The 27,209-nt window shown below is 39.7% G+C and overlaps 1 protein-coding gene across 3 annotated transcripts in view; it reads right to left on the bottom strand.

Annotated features, from left to right (window-relative positions):
• The window catches only part of MORC1 (MORC family CW-type zinc finger 1), a 184,230-nt gene that overhangs the window by 50,906 nt on the left and 106,115 nt on the right, over nucleotides 1–27,209 (bottom strand). For all 3 annotated transcript variants that reach the window (XR_013372621.1, XR_013372620.1, XM_077884615.1), the window contains exon 18: nucleotides 18,175–18,417. Coding sequence is in view for 1 of the 3 variants with exons in the window: in XM_077884615.1 (XP_077740741.1) it covers nucleotides 18,175–18,417 (243 nt within the window). In the remaining 2 variants the exon portion in view is untranslated. The remainder of the gene's footprint in view (nucleotides 1–18,174; nucleotides 18,418–27,209) is intronic.

The raw sequence follows: 27,209 nt of genomic DNA, 5'->3' as shown, positions 1-27,209 counted from the left end.
GGGAAGGCGAGAGCTCCTGATCTGCAGCCCCCGAACCTGTGCTGGGACCACACTGCGGCCCCGCTTCCACGGCCCGGTGGAGGGTGCGGAGCTGCTGGTTCTCAAGAGCTGCCCACTGAGTCGGGGCTCGTCGCCCTTCGAGCCCCCTGTGCCCTGCTAAACACACACCAGGAGCGGCTACCTCTCCTCTCCCCTGCCAGGAAACACGGGCGCATATTTTTTTAAATTTATTTTTTTATTGGTGTTCAATTTGCCAACATATAGAATAACACCCAGTGCTCATCCCATCAAGTGTGCTCCCTTCAGTGCCCAGTCACCCCCATCCCCCGCCCACTTCCCCTTCCACCACCCCTGTTCCTTCCCAGAGTTAGGAGTCTCTCATGTTCTGTCTCCCTCTCTGATATTTCCCATTTTTTCTCCTTTCCCCTTTATTCTCTTTTACTATTTTTTATATTCCCCAAATGAATGAGACCATATAATGTTTATCCTTCTCCGATTGACTTATTTCATTCAACATAATACCCTCCAGTTCCATCCACATTGAAGCAAATGGTGGGTATTTGTTGTTTCTAATGGCTGAGGAATATTCCATCGGATACATAGACCACAGCTTCTTTATTCATCATCTTTCGATGGACACCGAGGCTCCTTCCACAGTTTGGCTATTGTGGACATTGCTGCTATAAACATTAGGGTGCAGGTTTCCCGATGTTTCGCTGCATTTGCATCTTTGGGGTAAATCTCCAGCAGTGCAATTGCTGGGTGTAGGGCAGATCTATTTTTAACTCTTTGAGGAACCTCCACACAGTTTTCCAGAGTGGCTGCACCAGTTCCCATTCCCACCAACAGTGCAGGAGGGTTCCCCTTTCTCCACATCCTCTCCATGGACTTTCTTCAGAGAGTTGGAACAAATTACCTTAAGATTTGTGTGGAATCAGAAAAGACCCCGAGTAGCCAGGGGAATATTAAAAAAGAAAACCATATCTGGGGGCATCACAATGCCAGATTTCAGGTTGTACTACAAAGCTGTGGTCATCAAGACAGTGTGGTACTGGCACAAAAACAGACACATAGATCAATGGAACAGAACAGAGAACCCAGAAGTGGACCCTGAACTTTATGGTCAACTAATATTCGACAAAGGAGGAAAAACTATCCATTGGAAGAAAGACAGTCTCTTCAATAAATGGTGCTGGGAAAATTGGACATCCACATGCAGAAGAATGAAACTAGACCACTCTCTTTCACCATACACAAAGATAAACTCAAAATGGATGAAAGATCTAAATGTGAGACAAGAATCCATCAAAATCCTAGAGAAGAACACAGGCAACACCCTTTTTGAACTCGGCCACAGTAACTTCTTGCAAGATACATCCACGAAGGCAAAAGAAACAAAAGCAAAAGTGAACTATTGGGACTTCATCAAGATAAGAAGCTTTTGCACAGCAAAGGATACAGTCAACAAAACTCAAAGACAACCTACAGAATGGGAGAAGATATTTGCAAATGACATATCAGATAAAGGGATAGTTTCCAAGATCTATAAAGAACTTCTTAAACTCAACACCAAAGAAACAAACAATCCAATCATGAAATGGGCAAAAGACATGAACAGAAATCTCACAGAGGAAGACATAGTGATGGCCAACATGCATATGAGAAAATGCTCCGCATCACTTGCCATCAGGGAAATACAAATCAAAACCACAATGAGATCCCACCTCATACCAGTGAGAATGGGGAAAATTAACAAGGCAGGCGCCTATTTTATACAGCATTCTAGAAACCGTGCTCGTCAGGAAGCAGGTTAAATGGGCACACGTGCAGCCTAGCAACAAAAGGCCTGGGAGGCCTGGGAGGTGGCCCATCACTGCTGCTTGTGTTTCACCCAGATCCACAGCAAGAAAAGTCCTTCTAGGGCGAAAGAAATAACACTGATGGTAAGTTGCTTTTGTCCATTTCAGGATAGTTTAGTACTTTTATTGTAAATAAACTCCTGCCCTAGAAGTAAATAAAACGCATGTATTTTTTTAAAGTTCATTTTGCAAAATGACCTTAAAATGTCCATCTTACTTCTCTCCGATGTATCATCAAACTTGTAAGTTTTCTTCTAATGTGCTGAGATATTGGGAAATCTACATGCCTTTTTTAAGTGCCTCTAACTTTGAACTAAATATATTTTGACTCCTTTATAAGCAGCGTAGACTATTTCCCACCGCCGTGAACAGCAACCACAAGATAAGCTGACGACAGGAACTACTTAATGCCTTTAGTTATAACCGCTTTGTTGTAATCCATGATGATCCAGCTCAGAATGTGTTCCTTTCCTTTGGTAATTCTTCCTTGTGATAAAAATCAGACAAGATGCAAGCATCCAAGATTAGGCAAAATGACAGCAGTCCCAGTAGGGAACTTTGGTTGCTGGTGTTACTAGCACAGCGTCATGAAATTATTTTTGCGTTTTATTGTTTAGTTCTCTGCTTTGAGTCATGCCTTGTGGAGGCTGTTTCCGTGAGGGGCGGATGTGTCCCCTCACTCCAAAAATGATACTTTTTTTTTTTATGATAGTCACACAGAGAGAGAGAGAGAGAGAGAGAGAGGCAGAGACACAGGCAGAGGGAGAAGCAGGCTCCATGCACCGGGAGCCCGACGTGGGATTCGATCCCGGGTCTCCAGGATCGCGCCCTGGGCCAAAGGCAGGCGCCAAACTGCCGCGCCACCCAGGGATCCCCAAAAATGATACTTATACAAAGCTTTCCCATCTATATTGCAGGAGAGATTATCTTCTTTTCCTTTCTTGTATTTTCTTTATCCTTTGGCATAGAGATGTTTAAAAGATTTTGGATCAACAATTCACAGCTACACTAATTCCTTTTAAATATCTATGTCTATCTATTTACTTTATTCTACAAATTCCTTTATTGGGATTTTTATACTTCCATCAATATCTGTGCAGATATATTTTTTAAAAATCCATACCTTATGTGGATGTAACAATGACTCCAACCAATGAGCCGTATATTACCTGAGTTCACAGGGTGCTCTCTTCTATCACAATATATTTGTGGCTTTGAAGGTCTGAATTTTCTCAGGCTGAGACTTGCCTTTTCAATGACACTATTTGCATATTTTGATACTGCTTACAAAGCTCTTTCATATACATTACTTCATTTCATTACAGAGGGTTCTTCAGTCTCTCAGGCGTAACTGTGTTTCATGCTCTGCAGTTTGGGGATATCTCCTTCCTAAGATTTTATCTCAGTCACGAACCAGGTAACACCTCCCACACAGTAAATGAGATTATAGTCAAGTCTTAACATGGGGTTTTAGATGCCTTAATTAAAATTATGTTAACAATGAGCAGAGTGGGATTTGTCAGTTCTCCAAGGGATGCAATTTGGTGAAGTATCTATTTAAGAGGATAAATAAATCATAAATAAGTTAGAGAGAGGGGAAGAAACAAACCGTCAGCTGTGTTACTTCTGTTGTTAAGGATGCTTAAGATCCGGTTGGCGTCACTCCGCCTGCTTTCCTTCCTTCTAGTTCTTTGCCCCTCTAGTTCCAACACAAGCATTTGTTATTATCAAGGACCCGAAAAAACTCCCAGGCCAGGAACGCCTTCTTGCCGCATTCAAAGGCCCTTTCTGTTTTTGCTCTTCCGTAGTGGACGTTACGTTCTAGGCTTCTCTCTCTCATCCACAAATTTAATCAATAAAACTGAGTTCCCAGTATGGGTCAGATGCTGTTCTGATGAAGAATACAAAGTCCTGCCTTTGTGACGCTTATTCACAAACTATTAATAGTGAGGGAAAAAGAGATGTTAAGTAAATAAAAAATCTGGATACGTGATATGATGTCAGGTAACGTTATGTTCTGTGAAGAGAAGTAACCCGGGTAAGAGATGCAGGAAGGCCTAAGTCCCCACACCCAAGCCCAGCTGCCTCCCTGGGCCTCGCCGCTCTCACCCCACACCCCCCATGTCTCCTCCTCCCTACCCGCTTTGCCACACACATGTTCTCCTCTCTTGATGCCTTGGCTTGTTTGCTGTTGATCCGCTTGCTCCTCCAAACGTTTTTCTGGTTCTTCCTCACACATCCTTCAGCGGGGCCTTTCATGCCAACTCTACAGAACTGTACTCATTCACCCTCTCTACACCTGACCCTGACCCTTCCTATCCCCTTTCCTCTGCTTTCCTTTTCTCCTGAGCTCTTGCCATCACTGACCTTGCAACACAGCTTCCTTATTTGTCTTATGTGTGGTCTGGGTCCCCTGATGGAAGGGAAGCACCACGAGGATAGGGAGCAGTGTCTATTCTCTTCTTGCTGTCTCCCCCATGTCTGTGACAGTACTCACAGAATCCTAGAAAGTCCCGGCAGTATGTGCATGTCGCTGGGGGCTGGGGAGAGTGGAGTCCCAGCACTGCAAACAGCAACGGAAAAGCCAGGGAAGCAAAAATACGCTCAGGGTGTGGGAGGCCAAGGAAGGTCAGGGAGGCCACAGTGAAGTGAAAGGAGGGATGAAGTGGTAGAGGCCTTGGAGGGCATAGCAAGGACATGGCATTCTGTTCCAAGTGTGAGCAGAAGCCACTGGAGGGTTCCGAGTAGGAGGGTGGTAAGACCTGTCTTTTAGATGAAACAGAGTTTGAGACTGTGGATGCCACCAGGGGCAGTGAAGTCATTTGCAGGGAGGGCCACCACTGTAGCCTCGACGAGAGATGTCGATGAACATTCAGAGGTTGATTGGGCACGACTGGCTGACAGGTTGAGTGCCAGGTGTGAAAGGAGAAGAATTCAGGACGCCTCCTAGGCTGTGGCCCAAGTAGCTGTGCATGGCGGTGCCCTTTACTGAGATGGGAAGCATGAGGAAGTCTCTTGCCATTCCTTCTTCCCTTGATTTCTATAACCTTCTGTTTCCCAAGTCTCCCGGGATATTGACTTTTCTGTCTACACTTAATCCATCAGTGAACCCATTACAATTTCAGAGGGTTCAACTATCACCCTTATGCAAATTCTGGCCTGATCAGCATCCTCAACCCTAACTTTCCATCTTTGCTCCAGCTCATTTCCAACTGACTTCAGGACATGTGCACTTGAACATTTTGCTGAAACGTCAAATCTTCAGTCCCATGGGTGCATATTCAGATCCCCTGTCGGCTCCTCTCTTCCTATTGGCAGCAACATGCTGTTCCAGGCTGCCCCAAACTGCTCTCACTGTTCATTCTTCCACACTCCTCTCCGATCTCTGCTTTTTCCTTCCAAATGGCTAGTTTTCCTCATCATTATACTGCAATCTTTAGGCAGCAGATACTCCTTTTGGTCGTTAGCTTCTCCTCCATCCAGGACAGCAGCATCACCATAACCCAATTCGTTTTCCTATACAAAATCTCCACGATCAAATGTTCCTCCTCGAAACCTTTCCACACGTCCTGACTTGTCCTATATCAAGTACGAACTCCATGTCTGACTTTCAGAGCCCTTCTCAATGGGATTCTAAGATATGTGAGCACAATGTCAGTACTTCTTAACAAACACCCTCTGCTATAACCAGAAGGCTGTCAGAATTCCCTATATGCACCACGTACACTTTTGCCTCCACATCTTTGCCCACACACTTCTAACAGGACACACCTCTCTCTCCTTCTCTGTTTCCCACCTTCCAAGACAAGAATAAATCCTACTCTTTCCAAAATGTCCTTTTAAGTTACTCCAGCCCATGTGGATTTCTTCCTTTCTCTGAAAAACTATTAACAGTAAATTACAAACAGTTTTTTTATTAATAGCCAAGCATCGTATCTATGTAGCCTAGATAAGACCAGGATCCTATAGGAGCCCTGATCCTAGCATGATACTTCACAGCAGAATTCAAAACTTGGGTCCATCTCCCAAAAACAAATCCAACTCTACAAAACATTAAAAGATGTACAGATTTTACTAAAGATTGTGTTGCGAAATGGAGGAAGTGGTCACATAATGCAAAAGTCTCTTTTGAATCACCCTGAAGCACCTCTATTTCTACTACTTCCACCACTGGCTGCCTACTCACCTCTCTCCCCCCATTTTCCCCTCCAGCCTCGCCAATTCTGCAGCACCATGTTTTTTGGCTTCTGGGATGACCCTCTTCCTTTCCCCAACCCTTCACATGCACCCCCTCCAGCTCTCCATTTGCTTCCACAAAGCAATTTCACTCTCTCAATTTTCATTTTTTTACTCCCATCTCCTGGCCCAACCAATAAAGGTTGAATTTGCCCTCTTCGGAATCCCAGAAAATGGTTTTTAAAAATGTTTCTCATAACACCAATAATCATTTTTATTCTGTCACAAATCATCCCATTAATTCTTGCAACAACTTTGAGAGTAGGCAGTATTATTTCCATTTTCTAGATACGAAAACAGAAGACCATAAGTTGATACAACTGACTTAGCGGCATGTAGATCTGACTTTGAACCTAGGTGGGTATGTCAGAGGGCAGTGTCTGTCAACTTTCTGTAAAATAATGCTAACATGTGGTTTTGTAAAATTATCTTCCAATTTTCTTGTTCGTTTTGAGGAAGGATCATATATAAATATATTTATTTGGTGTCTCTCAAAATATCTGATACAATATTGTTCAATACATTTGATTTACTGGTGCCCAGCTGCTAGTAGTCCACACTGGCACTGGAAATTCAGACTCAAATGTTGCTGACGAGATCTTCCTTTACATCAGGGGCTGTATCACACACTGTCTCCATGTCTGTTGTAAGTCTGCTGGTGAGCTGATGAATTATACTGTGGAGAGTGAGTAGAGACATTTTTTCCTCCAGAGCCCTTAGGGTAGCTCTGGTTTTTATCTCATAAAGGAGCTGGCTCTGCCTGTGAAATTCCTGATACTGTTAGCAACAATCACAGCATTACACAAGTTCATACAGAGGCAATGGTAACATTATCAACCTGGAAAACTAAGAAATGGCCTGCTTTTAACATTAAGGCAATTTCGATCATCTGAAATCACGTTCTTGCAACACCATTGTAGGTTCCCCCATTAAAGAACAATTTCTGTTAGGAGCCGGAAAAATGATGCATATTAGGGGTGAATGCAGCTGATTCAGGGACTGACTGGCTATGCATGTTATTTGCTTTCCTTCTTTTTTTTTTTTTTTAACCTGATTTTGGGTTACCAAGTCAACTTTTCACTTCATTGTCATATTGTACTGATGCCAAAACAGAGTGCTTGTAACTGTTGTTTCTGGGTGTCATGGTTTAGTTGTTTTTGCTACCACAGAGCATAGATCTAGACACTGGAGACTCATCAGCTATTCCAGATGTCCCTCAGCTTTTCTAATATACCATGGAGACTCTGTCAGTGGCCTTAGAGATTCAGAGCTGGTTGATGACTTTCTGAAGCTGGAATCAGTCTCTTTTGAAAGATGCCCCCAAAAACTAATGAGGTGTAAGTGTTAAGGACTTCATTCTGAGACGGGAAGATGGTTCCATCTACTCATTCCTTTATTCACATGTCTTTTTTTAGCCCCAGAAAGTGCCACATTCTGGGCTAGACACTGGAGGTTACATCTTTCATAGCAAATACAGGGCTTCCCATTGCCAAACTCTTAAAATACATCTGTCAACGATGATCTAGCCATCAAATTTTTTTAAATGTATGCAGATTGGGAAAATGAAATGCCATCTGCCAATCTGCTCTTGAGACCAGGTGCAAGCCAAAAAAGACCTAAATGACCACAGAGGACAAAAAGGTTCAGGTCAGGCCAATCAAAAAGGTAGTATGGTTCTTGGTTATTAACTAGGCAAGTCTAACCCAACTTGAAGTAACCATGACAGATGTTTTTACTGTTCTAGCAACCTGGGGTTTGCCATTGATATTCAGAGCAGAAACAGAAAAAAAAAAAAGATTATTATAAAATATGGAAAAACAACAAATACTAGTATTTAGGAAGAAGGTAAATGTTTCATATTAGAGTCAGAAAATATGCATAATGTCAATTTGGAGCACATGCTCTCTGAAGATGAATAAAAGCATGCACATGTGCAACAAAAAGTTGGTACTTTCACACTCTGGCTTGAGTCTCAGAAATTATTCTCATTCAACTCCTCTGATTTACTGTTGGCATGGATAATGTCATTCCCCTGGTATTCCTGAATTTTGAAGCTTTCTTCAAATTGATCATTTGCTTTCCTGACCATCTGCTGTAGGCTGGCAAGCTAATTTTCCCAGTCACCTCTCAGAACAGACCCCCTAGGACATCTAATCTGTATAGTCTCTTCCTTTATCTCATCTGGTGACATAACTTGAGACTGTAACCTCTTTGCTAGGATGCTCGGTAGTCTAGTTCCTCTGTTTTGCTTTTATTTTTATGGCTTCTTTAAGCATGGTGCAGTGCCAATTGATCAGATGGCTTCATTTTGAGGGGCAGCAATGGGGTACGAGGTTCATATGCCAAATTTTTGCCTGGAGTAAAGCTGAATTGCCAATATATCATATAGCAGCGCTCTCGCGTTTTTAATTGAACTTAAGACAAATTCTTAATTACAACTGTACCACAGGGTAATGATCTAGTAAAGCAGAAACTATAGCAAACTTTACTCAGACATTGATTCCTCCCCGCAGAGGCTCAGCATCTAAGAGGTGACCTAAAAGAATGTCTACTTCCTTCCCATTTGGGGTTAACTGGAACAATATTTGAACTTTACACATGGGTTTGGAAATGCCTGAGACAGAGTTCAGAATCAAGAGAAGACAGGGTATGTATTTTGAGCCTGGAAGATGAAAAACAATAGGATTTTCTGGAGGCCAAAGGTCAGGTAACACCAGCCCACGGAAGGGGTTGGTGATCAAGTTATGACCACAACCATGTTACTACAAGTGGTCATTCTGGATGTGGAGAAGATTCTCCTCTCCAGGAATCATCCCTGGGGTGATGATCCTGATGATTTCTATGTGAGTCTGGGGTGCCTGGAAAGAGAAGAGCCAGGTCTTAAGCAGAAAATAACTTTAATGGAAAGGTCATATTTAAGGTGGATAACAGGAGAAATGAACTAAAGGGAAGTTAGCTTGATGTGGGCAAGGAGGATGGATTGATTTTTTTAAATGAATTCAGAACTCTTGCCTGGAGAAGGCCCATCTATGGAATGCAAGAAACCTGTCTATGCCAAAATGCTGAATGTTAATCAATGCGGTATTTATTTGTACCTTGAAATCCTCAGCCCTGAGTAAAGTGTATCTGTGTACTCCAACCAATGGGCTGGGTGAACGGATATGGGGGACAGTATACGGAGATGGATGATAAAGGGAGAAGTCATAAGGAGATATGGTTAAGAAAGTGGGGGCTCAAGCTGAACAGCTACGGTTCAAGGTGACCACTTCCTGGCAATGTGATCCTGAGCAAGTTTATTTTCCTTGCCTGTAAGATGGAGAGGAAAAGAGAATTTATCCCTCAAGTTACAAAGAAAATTAGGTGAGATTATACAAGTGAAGCACAGTACCTGAGTTTCATCATGGCAACAAAGAAAGAGGAAAGGCTCACCCCACTAAAACACACATACACAGGCACACACACACAGTACAATTTCAGAATGGTTTTACAGGGTCAGAGATAATAAATCTGGGTCACATTAGTTACCCTGAAGTGGTGGAGGGAACCGTACCTGTGCTGACAAGATTATGAAAAATAATGAAAGAAGCTTGCTGCAGGGCAAACGGATAGCCCCACATGTAATGTCTCCAAAGGTCCAACGGGGAGGCTACCCAGGGCATTTTGAAGGGGTTTAAGATGTTCTTAAAAAATTCCTCATTATTTTCATGACAGTTTTTTAATTTCTAAAAAATGCCTAGAGTTTTAACTGAATCCCAGTTGGAGACTTCCACAGTGCCAAATGACATGCAAGGTCTTACCAAGAACACTCTTATTGCATGGACTTTGAAAATGAATAGACTGCCCTGGCTAAAAGGCCAAGCATAAATTAATATTGAGAAGGGGAAAAAAAAAAAAAACGCCACAGAGGTGACACCAGCAAACTATGGGATCAGAAGCAACTGGAGAAAAGGAAAATGAAGCCCAGTGCCACATAAATGATCTGGGAGCATGTTAAGTGTGAGACATGGTGGAGAACAAAAAGACAAACATTAAAAATGGCTAGAAAATGAGCATTATCTCAATGAGAAAAGAAATAAAACCAAAGAATACGTTTTTCTTAAAAAAAAAAATAGCTTCAATAGACCAGGGGCCTTGGAGAGAAAAGAATATGAAGAACATTCAATCAAGCATGAGGTGGAATGAGAAGAGGAGGAATTTAGGAAAAGAGGTCAAACTGTCGTAACCCTAAGCCACAGCAGATGAGATGACGTAGGAGAACGGATGCTAACATGGCAGCAGTAATTGGCAGTGTTCAGATTCGAGAGAGGTCTGAAAAGCCATCAATGCTCTCATCATTTCAGGTGAAGGTGCGCAATAGTTGGTAGGAGAGCCAGCGTGAGGTGTGCCCAGAGCTTGGAGGAGAGAAAGATGAAGCACGCTACTATGAAAAAAAAAAAATCCTTTCAGAAGGCAGATGGACAGACACAGCCAAGGAAAGAATGTGCTTACCACAATGGACTTGTTCTCCATAAGAAAAAGGGACACCTAGGAGCGCAGGTGAGACAGGGCGTGGGCGCTGGGCTAGTGCCCGTTTAGTGGTAGAGTCGGTCACAGTGGCAACACTGTCACTATCGTGCTCTTGGGGGGAGGTGGACACGGCAGCCTGCCTTAGCTGGAAGCCTTTTAAATATTCAGGCCCATAATTCACCAGCACCTGTCAGACTGTAATAGGCCAGCCCAGGCACACTGGCATAAAGGGAGAGAGTGCACAGTGTAGGTCAGCGTGCGCCTTCCGATTGGGTAGAGGCTGTATTTATCTTTCGAATGACCCAACTGCTATTATGATGCTATGCAACAGTCTCATCAGTTTGGATAATGTAAAATCATCCCTGTGAGATGGGCTTTCTGTGATGTGCTGAACATATATTTCTAAGCCCATTACACTTGAAAATAAGGCCCTGGGCCCCAGTAAATTCACCAAAACAATAAAAACCACCTGGTTGCAAGGGAGTGAGAAGTGTCCTGTGTAGTAGCTAATTCTTCTTCTCTAAGTGAGAACCTCTTGCAGCACTGTTAGCCCTGAGTGTCTTCCTTCTTTAAATGAGTCAGGGACAGAGTCAGAATTAAAGCACATACACACACACGCATGTAAGCACTACAGGTAGAAGAGAACTGGGTAGAGCCCAGGGGTTAAGAAGAATCATTTTTTAACTTCCGAGTTTTAGAAAAGTACGTACAAACATCCAGAAGCAATTATCTCCTACTAGAATTACTGCAACTACAGCCAAACACAGAAATTAATGTGCATCCGTGGATAATTCGTATTTATCTAAATAAATTAGGCACCCTGAGTTTGAGAACAGACTTCCTGCTAGGATCAATGGGGCACAAATAAACCCTACTACACACACGTGTGTGCATAAGACACAACATAAAACTTGAGAAATATTACATTAAAAACCCATGACAATTTTAATATAAATGTCATATCTAATTTTGAAAAAAGTACTTGCTAAAAGGCGTATGCAAAGCTTAGGGAGGTGACGAGGATGGATACGTGAAAAACATGCCAACAAAAGTTCTGGAAAGCAGGCCGTGACTAGTACTGCTCACAAGTGCAGCTGCATCACGTCCTGCTTCGAAGAGGCGGTGGTGCTCTCCAACACTAGCTGCCCTTCCTCTTCCTTTCTGCTGGCCGATTGAATTTTGACTCTTTTCCTTTTGAAAAATGCTTTGGTGTCTCCTTTCTTCACGTCCTGGATTTAGTTGTTCCTTTTTGTCAATATGAAGGTTTTTCCTGCTCCCTTTGACAAATTACTCCTAAACCTTCTCAGCGTCCCTTCAGAGGGCTTCTGAAAGCAATGATGGTTTATGGATGGAGTGATGTGATGCCTGGGGGTGAGGGGGCAGGTAGGGAATGCAGGTGAGACGATACTGGCCGTGATCTGGTCACCATGGAGCCGCGAAACGGGCACAAAGGAGTTGATGGTACTATGTGTGAAATATCCCATGATGAAAAAAAATTTTTAAAGAAAACCTCCGTTATTGTTATACTGTGTACGTACTGTGTACTTTCTGACAATGATTTTCTGTTGACAGGCAGAGAAATTAGGCCGCAGTCAGAAGACATAAGGTCTTTATTGGCTCACTGGTAAATAAAAGTTAATCTACAATTCCAAATAATCCTACCTAAAGGCAAGTACAATGAGACCATGTCCCTTTCTTTTTTCATTTTTTCTTTTTTTTTTTTTTTTTTTTGAGAGAGAGAGGATGAGAAAGAGAGCACGCACACACTCAGGTGGGGAGCAGAGAGAGAATCCTAAACAGGCTCCCTGCCCAGCAGGGAGCCCAACACGGGCCTCCATCTCACCACCCTGAGATCATGACCTGAACCAAAATCAAGAGTCTGACACGTAACCCACAGAGCCACCCAGGCGAGGCCAGGTCCCCGTCTCAATACTCTCCCTTATATTACGTCAACAGACAGCAACCATCTAGGTGACTAGAGTTATTCTTATTTAAAATTCGGTATGAGCTTCTTGCCGATCTAAGTAAAAAGAACTACAGTGAGCGATACAGTTCATATTCTGATAAAAGGAAGCACCAAATAGCTTTTTTTCTTGACATTAAATTCTGATGTCTAAATGAACTCTTAAATTACAGTACAAAGAACACTAAATGGCATAACGGACAATGTCTGTCACATGGCTTTGCAGATGAAGTGTTCCTCACGTGGCCAGTCCTTGAGTCAGTTCTTTCTAAATACCAAAGGCTTTCTTCCTTACTGTGATCAGTGAGACAAAGCAACTCTGCTGCGATCTACAGGAGAGTCAGACACATAGTTCTTCGATAAGGACCACCAAAGTCAGAATCAGGGATATATAATCTAGAGGATAAACAAATACATTTGTATTTCTTTAATAGATTTCTCTAGGGCTTTTGGCAGTGGCCTAAGGTAAGTCAGTTAAGTCACTTTCTGGTGGGGATCCATACTATGAATTATAGAAAGGGTCATATGCTTAGGGCATGCAGGGTTCAGGATGACCTTCAAGTTATAGATATAATTTATATGGGTTTGCATACTATTAAATCTTTCTCACCCTGACTGCTAATGTGAAAAGCATCATGGACTAGTGGTCCGGAGGTACAAATCCCAGTTCTATTTTCACTAGTTCCTGTGGGTAACCTTGGATATGTAACTTTTCTGAGTCTTGTTTCTTCATCTAAAAACTAGGTTATTAACTGTTTCACAGTTACTTTGAGGTACTAGTATGACATGCTTCTTAAATTCCTTTAATCTTCATGAACGTGAATCAAACTCAAGGTGTCATTTAACCTATAAAATTTATCTCACCAAGATTATATCTGGATCACTGTCACTTGTTTCAACTCCAATCAAAGCCTTGCACTCCTGCATAATGTTTTGACTCTGCTTCCTATTCATTTTCCAAGATATTAACAGAAGATATATAAGGGTTAGTAGCAATCACTGGTATACATTAAGCCACATTTATTCAGCCTCTATTCACTTCCATACAGAAGCAAACTTCTGTGGGATAAACGGGGAAATTCAATTTCTGATCTTTGCCCTGAAGAAGCATGTGATTTAAATAAGCACTTGTAAAAGTTAAATAACAATACACAACAATAAAAAAAAAAAAAAAACAATACACAACAATAAAAAAAAAAAAAGAGTATCAGGCAAATTAACTGTGAAATGAGTGGCTGAGACTATGGGGCTCCACAGTGAATCAAAGGGCTTATAGTATTTTGCAAATGATCTCCATGAATTACTGCCCATACACTGAATAAATAATGTCTGACATGGATATACACATTGTTCTTAAAATTTATGTATATGTTGCTGTAGGGACATAAGACATGCATTCACTTCAAAATATCTCTGATGGCTTTCTCTCCTGTAGTTCTTAATCAACAGATACTAGGCATGCTTGGTATTACATGAGATGTCTGCAGTCATTTTTTAAAAACAAATCCTCATATTTGAAAAGATGAGAAACACCTGGTACGAAAAAAGCAAAAAACAAAAAACGTGTGATGCAGGGAGAAGTCTCCTTTGACTGGAATGGCTACAGGTAGACTCTCAGCTTCTGGGGAGCAAGAACTGTGTCAGTCTGAGTCCTTAGCACCTGGCCCAGCATAAATGCTTAACATGTGTTTGTTCAGTGAAACAGATTAACGAAAGGCACTGAGAGAAAATTAAAAGGAATTAACAGCTGCAGATGTAAGAAACAACAAGAATATTATTTTTACTGGGAGTCTTGCTTTCAGGAGATGAGGGAAACATGGTTTAGGATGAAGAAGGTAGAACCTTCTGAGAAACACATGGGTGTGATTAAAACAATTCTCTAGGAAGAACAATTAATTACTTGGGTTAATAAAGCCAAACTGTGGTACATTTAAGCTAAAACATTAGCTAATTGCAGAGCCATTGCTATCAAGCTTTCGGAGCACATTGTAAGACTGACGCGGAGCATATCTGCCTTCCTAATTCCATGTGCTTTCTAAACCTCCTCTGGTAGTGGTAATGCCCGGTGTGCTTATTAGACAGGATATTAGGTATTTACTGCAAATAATCCTCAAGTAATTGCAAGTTGTTTCAGTTGCAGTTTAAAACTTGGTTGGCTAAACTCATTTTTCAAATGTTAGGGAATTTCAGAGTCTCCTGATCTCTCTGCCTCGATTCTAGATTTTTGTCTAGAGTATCTTCTGAAGTGAAATTATCTTACATTTCCAAAAGTTGACATACAAACTCTCTCCATGTCTTCACCTTCTTCTTGCTAATAATTCCATTCTAATCTGGTTTCCATCCCCTTCATGTCAACAAAAAAACAACAAAATTCTTCCTGAGATCATCCCTAGTACCCCTAAGTCGTTAAGTAAATGGACATTTTCAGGCCTTTCAATAGAATCTAACCTCTCTGACTACCTCTCCTTGAACTGACATTTTCTCCCTCTAGGCTTTACTGATGAAACAAGCTCCTGGTATGTCCTCTTCCTGTCTGGCCATTCCTTCACCATCCCCTGAGCATGCTCACCCTGACAGCCAGCCCCTAGATGGGAAAATCCCTCAGCCTTCCGTCTAGTTTCTCTTCTCTTCTTACTCTTACTCCTCCCTTGGCATGTCCTCTTCGAGGCTTCAAACTACAGAAACTGATTGCCCCTCACAGGCCCAGCCACTTTCTAGGATTCTCTATTTCAAAGAATGGGACCACCACCCAACCAGGTGCAAGAGCCAGAAACTGTCCTAGCCATTTCCCTCTGCTTCACCTTCTAAACCCAAAACATCACCAACGTGGGTCAGTGTCCCCTCCTCAAGACAAACACACAAGGAACACACACACACACACACACTCACTCCTCTCTGCTTCACCGCCATGACCCCAGCCCAAGCTGCCAGTGCTTCCCCACCAGACCACTGTTAACAGCTCCCCCGACTGCTCCGCCCACACATTGCAGGCTTCCACGCTCAGCCAGCAATCTTTTCTAGAGGAAAATATAATCACATCACTTCCATTCAATGGTGTCCCATTGCTTTTAGGATACATGCAAAACCCCTTGTCAAAGCCTAGAGGACCTGCATGGTTCTGCTCACTTCTACGCATCTCCCACCTTAGCCCCTTTCCGTCTCCACCCTGCTAGAGCTTCTTTGCTTTCTTAAGATACTCTTTTTCACCAGCATCCTTTTTTCACACGTGTCTGCATTGTTTGGAAATGCTCTTCCTCTCTTTTTACCAACTGGAACTCAAGCCTAAAAATTCAGTCATCATTTTTTCAGGATTTTTTCATCATTTTTTTCCAGTCAATCTTCCCAGGCAGGGTCAAATCCCCTATTACAAGTACTCATGCTACTAAATCACTAAAAACTGCCACAATAGTAGTTTACATTTGTCTGATTATTGGAATCTCTGCTCTAGGTAAGTTTAACATGGGTAGGGACCGTGTGTGGGTGTGCTCACAGTTAAATCCCCCATAGTTGGCTAGCATACTGAATGGTATACATAATAGATGATTTCATACACACACCTCACACTTAATGAATCTCTATATTGAAAGTCTAAAATGTTTTAACACCTGTGCACACTTCAACTTCTCAATCATTTATATGTTTTAACAGTTTGCAATCTACTCATAAAATATGTCAACAAATTCCAAATCTTGAAACTGTCCAGTTAACAAATGGAAATCAGGGTTAAAAGAGATATGACTATAAAGTGATATAATAATTTTTATATTATAAACATGCAGTATTTTAGACATGGCAAAGGTTAAATAATTATCTCCTGTATCTATAAACTTGTACGTATATAATTCAAAGTAACTATGACAAATAATTCTGTCAATTGTAGATAGGGTTTTTTCTATAGCCTCAAAGAAAGATTTAGGGCTCAAATTTCAAAATTACAGGGAACTGGACTTCAAATATTTTAAGAGAATGAGTTACCCAAAAATGTAATGAGAAAGGTGACCTTAGGAGGTAGTAAGTTTCTGTCACTAAAGATTTTCTAGAAGAGTCTATACACTGTTTGCCAAAGATTTTATAAAAGAACATGTGAGATATTTCCGCAGTGTAACAATTGTTCAGGATAATTCCTTTTGAAAGAACAATGCCTAAAACATCTTGTCCCCCATAATGCTTAACACAGTATCTCTACACAAGGCAAAGTTCAGTAGATATTTGTTGATCAAATTAGTTTACTGCTTTCAGAGCCTATGGCAATGCATTTGAATATTTTCTCTGGTAACTCATCTCTACCTTTTAAAGGTAAATTTAGTTTTGGGATATAGTAAGAAGGCATTAGAAATCAAATTTGCTAAACAAGGCAGATAAACTAGACAATGCATTTTGCCTTATAAAAATTTTTAAATGGCAGTGAGATATTGTCCATTACAACCTCCAACTGAATCTGGCACAAGGTAAATGACCATTCAATCATAGGTATTCTTATTATTATAAGCTAAATCTGAGAACAAGTTCTCAAAAAGGAATTAAATAAGAATAATATTGTCAGAAATGTGTGGGAAATATCAGAAAGGGAGACAGAACGTAAAGACTGCTAACTCTGGGAAACGAACTAGGGGTGGTGGAAGGGGAGGAGGGCGGGGGGTGGGAGTGAATGGGTGACGGGGTGACGAGCACTGGGGGTTATTCTGTATGTTAGTAAATTGAACACCAATAAAAAATAAATTAAAAAAAAAAGAAAAAAAAAGAATAATATTGTCAGAATGAAGGTGAAACAAATTCATTTGGAAATTGTGGGGTGGTACATTTGTTAAAATCAGTCTTACCACTTAAATGGATTATCGAGTTCATATCCCATTTTTCCAGAACCTTGACTACTGGGGGAACTACCTATTATAAAATTTGGCTCAGCATTTTTGCTCTAAAGCACTGAATGCAGAATCCTCAAGATTACAGGCTTACTCTCTATGAATACTTTTCTCTGAAACACAGATTTTAAATCCTTTTCCCATGCAGGCACTCTTTGGGGCCCTTCATTTGGCAGAGCATTACATACTGTGCTGATGTGCTGATATGAGACATCTGACATTTCCTCCAAAAGAGAACAAAGAAGAAAAAATAGAAATTGGGACCTTATTATGCTGAGTGAAAGAAGTCAATTGAAGAAGGACAATCATCATATGGTTTCACTCATATGTGGAAGAATATAAGAAATAGTGAAAGGGACCATAAGGGAAGGAGGGGAAACTGAGTGGCAAAAAAAAATCCGAGAGGAAGACAAACCATGAGCAACTCCTAACTCTGGGAAACGAACAAAGGGTTGCAGAAGGGGAGGTGGGTGGGGAGATGGGGTAACTGGGTGAAAGGCACTAAGGAGGGCACTTGATGGGATGAGCACTGGGTGTTATATGTTGGCAAATTTAATTTAAATAAAATTTAAAAATTAATTAAGAAAAAGAAATTGGGACCTTGTCCTGGAAACTGAGAGACAATATGTATGTATGCTTTAATTAGGGTGCCTTAAAAACATGACAATGAAGCAAAACTTTACCTAATGCTATTTCTAGAATAAATTAATTACTATACATCTGTGGATAAGAAAAGAAAAACAAATACCTGGGACCTCTGGGCTAGTTGGGTGTTTTCCGGCAGGGCTGCTGGATGTCTGTGTTGTTGAGGCTTCACTTTCTTCTGTGTAGACCTCTTCATTTTAGTGTCCAAAACGTACTCCACATCAGAGTCCAACCCTTCTGTGTTTGTCTTCCTGCCTCTGTGGCTGACAGAAAGCTCAAAGGATGCAAGAGACTCTTCATTCAAGTCATCACCCCAAGGCCTGAATTTCTGTGTTTTCGTACTTTCCTTAAATAATAAAGATCATGCTTTCATTATTTGGTAGCCACCTTATTTATAATTAATTATAATTTCCCTCAAAACCTGATGGTATTGGGTGATACTTATTACTCATAAACACTTTAAAAACACTTTAAAAAGCAGAGCTGTAGAAGATGGACTTTAGCAAGTATATATCATTGTGACGGCTCATTCAGAATTCAATTCCGTAGAGCTGGCCTGAGCCAAGAAATCTTCTGATTCTGAGGATGCAGACTTACGGATGGAGGACACAGTGTGCTTCCTGACTTCCTCCCAACAGAGGTTTACTTGCCTTTGGTTCCCTGGTGCAAGCATGTCAGTAATCTAGCTCAGGGTTGGCTGGGATTTACCAGTCCTGTTGGAAGTATGGAAGTATTCCTGTTGGAAGTATTTACCTTCCTGTTACGAAGTATGAATAACTAAAGTTGCAGTTTTCCACGTGTGCTCACGTTTGTGTGTGATTGGTATAACTGAAAAGCCCTACAGGTTAAAAAATATTCTCTCTAAAATGTAAACTTCAGATAACAGACATTAGAAGAATATAATGTAATTGGATAATTGGACATTTGGGAAACACAAAGAAACAATGTAGGAATTACATAGAAAACATATTTCTAGGCAAATACATATCCATAGACTGAATTAGTCAATGTCTCTCTCTATATATACGATTACATATGTACACAGACACATATATAAACCATAGAAAATATGGAAAATACATTAAAATATCTAAAATGGTCATCAACTCCAGACAGTAAGATAATGGGAGATTTAAATTCTCTTTTGTATCTTATTTACTTTATTCTGTAAGTTTTTCCTATTAAACATGTATCACTCTAATAAAATCAAAAAATAATAGTTAAAAATATGTATTAGTGCTTCACTCTCTGAACCTCATTAACGATGGTGACACTTGGCCCTTGATAAAAGTCTTACCCTTCATATGGGAAACATGACACAAATGGCTAAATCCTACTTTAATTATTCACCTTAGATGTTGAAGTTTGGCAGGTAGTAGTGAACTCAGTGATCCTACTTGTTGGTACAAACTGAGGCTTTTATAGAAAAAAAATCATTAGACGAATGTAAGTAAAAAGAACTTTCAACTGGAATATTACAATAATTCAATAATCTTCATTTCTTAAAGGAGTGTCAAGATTGCACATCCTCCCTGATAATTTAAGGGGTCCCTTTTAGTTTAGATAAGCTGCAGCAGTGTTGTGATCAGTGGCAACTGGGTAACCTAAGAGAATGTTTGTCAAAGCATCACAGACCAGATATCTCATGAGCAATTTCAGGGCATGACTGTATCAAACATGTCTCCACAGCCCCTGTCTCCTTTCTCTGGAGACCCTTTGTTCCCTGCTTGCAGGTCCCAGCATCTGGAATGAATCCTGACCTGCAGCAATAGCTCTGTCTAGTTCAGAGCTTGGGGTCAGAACTTCAAGGGACTTTTGAGGGTAGACTGCCTTTGATTGTGTCCCTTATAACTGGATGCTGCTTGTACTTAGAGGCACATCTAGAGTGAGAGGAAGCATTTGCTCTCCCTGAAAAAAAAAAAAACCTTTAAAACTAGTATTTTGTGATGATGATGGTCATGTTAAAATGATGGGATGTTAATGAAACAGAGAGAAGATGGAGAGTAATACAGGACCTGCACCCAGGCTCAGGTCCACTCCCCTTGGGATATGACCCAAGTTAGGGGTCTGCTTGGACCTCCTTTATGGTGTACATCCATTAATGTTTACTGTGCCACAAACACCAGTGTGGTAACCAGCTCAATGGCCAGATTCTCTAGGACATTAAAATTTACTTTCCTCTTCTAAGTATCCTTCCCCCCAAAAACTGAGAGTCCTGACTGATTAAAGGTTGGTTCTGCTCTCTGCTGAAAACTTTTCTGATGTGGATGGCCTGCACGGATTTTGAAATGGTCCCTTTTTCTCTGTCCTGAGACCCAAATGCCTCTTGGAACATTCCATAAACTGCAGGCATCTTTCAAGACAACCCTTCCAAAATGGAATTATGTTACTTCTATACCACATCACCCTCAACCGGTACTTCCTGGTGCATTTCCTCTCCTGATTAGCGACATCACCAAACACCCAGACACCATGGCTGGGTTATCTTTGGGCCATCGTCACTCTCAATCCTCTCCACTGAGGAACTTTACAGATTTCTCCACTTCAATCTTTGAAATCCAAAATTTTGTACTAGCCTCAAGTCATCAAATTGTATAAAGCTTTTTATCATCTCTTGATTGAACTATTTTCTATCATCTTGTTTTTCTTGCTTCTAGTTCACTTCCCCTGATCCTCCAAAGAATTCATTGCTTTATCTTCTATAAACTCATAGCATTATTTCTTTTTGTTTTTTTTTATTGGAGTTCAATTTGCCAACATTTAGCATAACACCCAGTGCTCATCCCGCCAAGTGCCCCCCTCAGTGCCCATCACCCAGTCACCCCAACCCTCCGCCCATCTCCCTTTCCACTACCCTTGGTCATTTCCCAGAGTTAGGTGTCTCTCATGTTTTGTCACCCTCACTGATATTTTCACTCCTTTCCCTTTATTCCCTTTCACTAATTTTTATATTCCCCAAATGAATGAGACCATATAATGTTTGCCCTTTTCTGATTGACTTATTTCACTCAGCATAGTACCCTCCAGTTCCAGCCATGTTGAAGCAAATGGTGGGTATTTGTCACTTCTAATGGCTGAGTAATATTCCATTGTATACATATATCACAGCTTCTTTATCCATTCATCTTTCGATGGACACCGAGGCTCCTTCCACAGTTTGGCTATTGTGGCCATTGCTGCTATAAACATCGGGGTGCAGGTGCCCCGGCATTTCACTGCATCTGTATCTTTGGGGTAAATCCCCAGCAGTGCAATTGCCGGGTTATAGGGCAGATTTATTTTTAACTTTTTGAGGAACATCCACACGGTTTTCCAGAGTGGCTGCACCAGTTCACATTCCCACCAACAGTGTAAGAGGGTTCCCTTTTCTCCGCATCCTCTCCAACATTTGTGGTTTCCTGCCTTGTTAATTTGCCCCATTCTCACTGGTGTGAGGTGATATCTCATCGTGGTTTTGATTTGTATTTCCCTGATGGCCAGTGATGCAGAGCATTTTCTCATGTGCTTGTTGGCCATGTCTATGTCTTCCTCTGTGAGATTTCTCTTCATGTCTCTTGCCCATTTCATGATTGGATTGTTTCTTTGCTGTTGAGTTTAATAAGTTCTTTATAGATCTGGGATACTAACCCTTTATCTGATAGGCCATTTGCAAATATCTTCTCCCATTCTGTAGGTTGTCTTTGAGTTTTGTTGACTGTTTCTTTTTCTGTGCAGAAGCTTCTTATCTTGACGAAGTCCCAATAATTCATTTTTGCTTTTGTTTCTCTTGCCTTCATGGATGTATCTTGCAAGAAATTCCTATGGCCAAGTTCAAAAAGGATGTTGCCTGTGTTCTCCTCTAGGATTTTGATGGATTTTTGTCTCACATTTAGATCTTTCATCCATTTTGATCCTTGTGTCTGGTGAAAGAGAGTGGTCTAGTTTCATTCTTCTGCATGTGGATGTCCAATTTTCCCAGCACCATTTATTGAAGAGACTGTCGTTTTTTCCAGTGGATAGACTTTCCTGCGTTGTCGAATATTCATTGACCATAAAGTTGAGGGTCCACTTCTGGGTTCTCTATTCTGTTCCATTGATCTATGTATCTGTTTTTGTGCCAGTACCACACTGTCTTGATGACCACAGCTTTGTAGTACAACCTGAAATCTGGCATTGTGATGCCCCCAGATATGGTTTTCTTTTTCAATATTCCCCTGACTATTCGGGGTCTTTTCCGATTCCACACAAATCTTAAGGTGATTTGTTCCAACTCTCTGAAGAAAGTCCATGGTATTTTGATAGGGATTGCATTAAATCTGTAAATTGCCCTGGGTAGCATTGACATTTTCACAATATTAATTCTTCTAATCCATGAGCATGGAATATTTTTCCATCTCTTTGTGTCTTCCTCAATATCTTTCAGAAATGTTCTGTAGTTTTTAGAGCATACATCCTTTACCTCTTTGGTTAGGTTTATTCCTAGGTATCTCATGCTTTTGGGTGCAGTTGTAAATGGGATTGACTCCTTAATTTCTCTTTCTTCAGTCTCATTGTTAGTGTACAGAGATGCCACTGATTTCTGGGCATTGATTTTGTATCCTGCCACACTGCCGAATTGCTGTATGAGTTCTAGCAATCTTGGGGTGGAGTCTTTTGGGTTTTCTATGTACAGTATCATGTCATCTGCAAAGAGGGGGAGTTGACTTCTTCTTTGCCAATTTGAATTTAAAAAACTTATTATGAGCAGCTATATGCCAATAAATTAGGCAATCTAGAAGAAATGGACACATTTCTGGAAAACCACAAACTACCAAAACTGGAACAGGAAGAAAGAGAAAACCTGAACAGGCCAATAATCAGGGAGGACATTGAGGCAGTCATCAAAAACCTCCCAAGACACAAAAGTCCAGGGCCAGATGGCTTCCCAGGGGAATTCTATCAAACGTTTAAAGAAGAAACCATACCTATTCTACTAAAGCTGTTTGAAAAAATAGAAAGAGATGGAGTACTTCCAAACTCGTTCTATGAGGCCAGCATCACCTTAATTCCAAAACCAGACAAAGACCCCACCAAAAAGGAGAATTATGGACCAATATCCCTGATGAACACAGATGCAAAAATTCTCAACAAGATACTAGCCAATAGGATCCAACAGTACATTAAGAAGATTATTCACCAGGACAAAGTGGGATTTATCCCCGGGATGCAAGGCTGGTTCAATACTCATAAAACAGTCAATGTAATAGATCATATCAACAAGGGAAAAAACAAGAACCATATGATCCTCTCAATAGATGCAGAGAAAGCATTTGACAAAATACAGCATCCATTCCTGATCAAAACTCTTTGGAGTGTAGGGATAGAGGGAACATTCCTCAACATCTTAAAAGCCATCTATGAAAAGCCCACAGCAAATATCATTCTCAATGGGGAAACACTGGGACCCTTTTCCCTAAGATCAGGAACAAGACAGGGATGTCCACTCTCACCACTGCTATTCAACATAGTATTAGAAGTCCTAGCTTCAGCAATCAGGCAACAAAAAGAAATAAAAGGCATTCAAATTGACATTCTTTTTAGATGTTTATGCAGATAATAAATTCACATTAAACAACATACATATTTAAAAGTATTATTTCTTAAAGTCTCCTTACTGCTCCATTTCATTTGTCCAGTTCACAATCCACTATTTTTATCTTTCCAGAGATTTGTTTATACTTCTTACAGAAGTATATATAAGTAAGTTTTCTTCACTTTTTTTGAGGTAGAGAAAAATGGTAGTATACTGTATATGCAGTCTGCATCTTACTTTTTCAGTAAAGATACATCCTAAAGATCTTTATTAGTACTTAAAAAACTTCTCTTTACAGGTTCATCATATTCTAACGTATTGTACAACAATTCGTTTAACCAGACCTTTTGTTAAACATTTAGGCCTTCTCAATATTTTACTCTACAAAGTATTTTGTAATGACATATAAAATAGGTAATTTTGTAAATAGATAATTTTATATTTGTATAAGTATGTATATATGATCAATTTCTAAAAGTGCAATTTCTGGATCAAAAGGTTTATGCATTTGTAATTTTGATAGACACATTGTCCCCACCAGGCTTTTTGGTGGCTCAGTGTACAGTCATCCTTGTGAATATTTCAAGAGCACTGATAAGAAGTACATTCCCTATTTTGAGAGTACAGAGTATATATCATATATACATTATTATTATATATTATTGATTATTTAGATATTCCTAGGCTGAAGGCCAACAAAGTTTCCTATTACTAGCAATGATTGACTCTTTCTCCATGCATCATTTGTAGGTTTTTGCTTTATGAAACTCAACACTACATTAGCTGATATGAGAGATTGGTAACTGATATATCTTCATTATAAATTGAAAACTTTAACTTAATGCCCTTCCTTGGACATTTAATGTGTTTTTTCCCTTGAATTCCAAACCAATAGTAGGCTGGATCTCTATTTTACTTTTGTACACTTATTTGAAATAACATTTTCAATTTTTCTGCATTGCCTTTTTAGATGGGTGTCTTGCACATAGCACAGAATCGAGTTTTGCTTTGTGATGCAATCTGAAGTTCTTTGTCCTTTATCAAGCTAGATTTAGGCCATTTGTATTTAACGATAACATATATATGGGTGGTATAGTTGTCATTTTATTTTGCTTTTATCATTTCTTTTAAGTTTTTAATGATACAGTCCATTTTCTTTTGATTTATGTGGGTATTTCTGATATTATGAAGGGATATTTTCCCCCTACAGGCTACCATTACAATGTTAATTTTATAAAACTTATTCTTAGGGATGCCTAGATGGCTCAGCGGTTGAGCGTCTGTCTTTGGCTCATGTCCTGATCCCGGAATCCGGGATCGAGTCCCACATCGGACTTCCTGCATGGAGCCTGCTTCTCCCTCTGCCTGTGTCTCTGCTTCTCTCTCTCTCGTGAATAAATTAATAAAATCTTTTTAAAAAGGAAATAAATAAAAAGTAGATGGAGGAGCAATAAAGGACATCAGGGGAGGCCTGGCTGAAATTTGCTTTTTACTTATTTTCCTCAAAAAGGGATTCTTGAGTTTTTTTCCTATTTTTTCAAAACTGTTTGTAGGCTTTTATTTGAAAGATGGTATAGCTAATATAAAATTATTGGTTTATACTTCAAAATCTTCGAGTTCTTACTTCACTGTCACCTGAGCTGAGTTTTTCATAGAAAATCTGAAGCGAATCTGAATTTGTCTCTTTAAGTGATTTGATCTTTATGCCTACTCATCAAAACATTTTATCTTTTTCTGTACAGCTGAATAACTTTTCCAGGATATGTCTTATTGCTGACTATTCTTAGATAGTTTACCCTACCATGCAGCATACTGTTTCAAATATGTAGCATCAAGGTTTTTTGTTTGTTTTTAATCAAAAGTGTTCCTGATTTATATTTTCAAAAATGTGTTCTTCCCTTACTTTTTCTTTAAAGAGTATTCCAGTTATGCAAATACTCAATCTCCTTCTATTGTCATTTTCCTTGTAATTATAAGGAAGTCCTTCCTAATTTCTATTCATTTTATTTGCTTTTTCACATTTATCCTCCATAGCAGGGGATAGAAAACTTTTTCTGTGAAGGGCTAGATAGCAAATATTTTAGACTTTATAGACCATATACAATCTCTGTTGCATATTCTCCTTTTTTCAATCATCCAATAATGCAAAAATCTTTTTTATCTTAAGGGCCATACATGAATAGGTAGCAGACTAGATCTACTCAATGGGTAATAGCTTGCTGACCCCTGCTCTATCCCTATTGCTTTTATCCCCTGCCTCTGTATTCTTTCCAACTGTATGATTTATTTTTTCTATTTATATTTTCTATTTCTTCTTTGAGTTCTACCAAATCATGTTTCATTTCCATTGTCTCTTGCTGTTTCAACATCTCTTCCTAAGTTCCTATATTTCTTCTTAGACGTCTTCCTTCATAAAAAAACAAAAAACACCACCAACAACTTATTTTTTTTTTACTAAGTAAAAAATTGTTTCTAAATGTATATGTAAAATTTTCTTCTGAACTGCGGCAACACTTTCTTTTTTTACATTTCCAGCTGTATTGAGCCATAACTGACATACACTTCATTGCGCACAACTCAAGTGTACAATTTGGTAAGATGTGACATATGTATATAGTCATCATAATAATCAAGATAATAAACATACTGATCATGCTCCAAAGTTTCCTTGTACTCCTTTGCAATACCTCTCTACACCCCTTCCTATCCTCTGATCTTTCTCTTAGTATAGATTATCTTCATTTTCTAGAATTTTCGATTAAGTGGTATCATATAGTATGAATTTTTTTTCTGGTTTCTTTCAGTAGGAAGAATTATTTTGAAATTAATCCATGTTGCTATATGGATCAACAGTTCATTCCTTTCTGTTTTAGAGTAGTATTCCACTGAAGAGACCATAATTTGTCTTTTCACTCATTAATGGTCATTTGGGTGACTTTCAGGTTTTGGCTATTCCAAACAAAACTAATATGGGCATACGAGTTTTTATGTAGACATATGCTTGTGTTTATATGTGTATTTGCTTAGTGAAGTGTCTGTTTCAAATATCTGCCCATTTTTAAATTATGTTGTCTCTTCACTGAGTTTTTAAAGTACTTTACATGTTCTAGATACAAATCTAGTATCAGGTACTGTTTTATAAATATTTTCTCCCAGTCATTGGCTTGTCTTTTCAAGTTCTTAATCATGTACTTTTGAGAAGCAAAAGTTTTTTTTTTAAAGAAACCCAATGTGTCATTTTTTTTAGAGTTGGTGATTTTGTATCATATTTTAAAAATCTTTGCAAGCCTTTGGTCACTAAAATGGTTTCCTATATTTTATTCTAAAAGGTTTATAGGTTTAGCTTTTACATTTAAGGTTTCAAGATAATTTCAGTACTGAGGTAAAAGTCAAAGTTCACTATTTTGGGGGACATATGGCTATCCAAGTATTTTGGTATCATTTGTTGAAAGGTTATTCTTTCTCCCATTGAAATGTATTGGTCCCTTTACTGAAAAACAGCTGAACATATACATGTGAGTCTATTTATGGACTTTATTCCACTGCTATGTCTCTTTTTACATCAATACCACACTGTCTTGATTACT

The sequence above is a fragment of the Canis aureus genome, chromosome 35 (genome assembly GCF_053574225.1).
Source record: "Canis aureus isolate CA01 chromosome 35, VMU_Caureus_v.1.0, whole genome shotgun sequence".
Lineage (NCBI taxonomy): Eukaryota > Metazoa > Chordata > Mammalia > Carnivora > Canidae > Canis > Canis aureus.
Note: the sequence above shows the minus strand (reverse complement) of the source record. Positions and strands in the feature narration are given on the sequence as shown.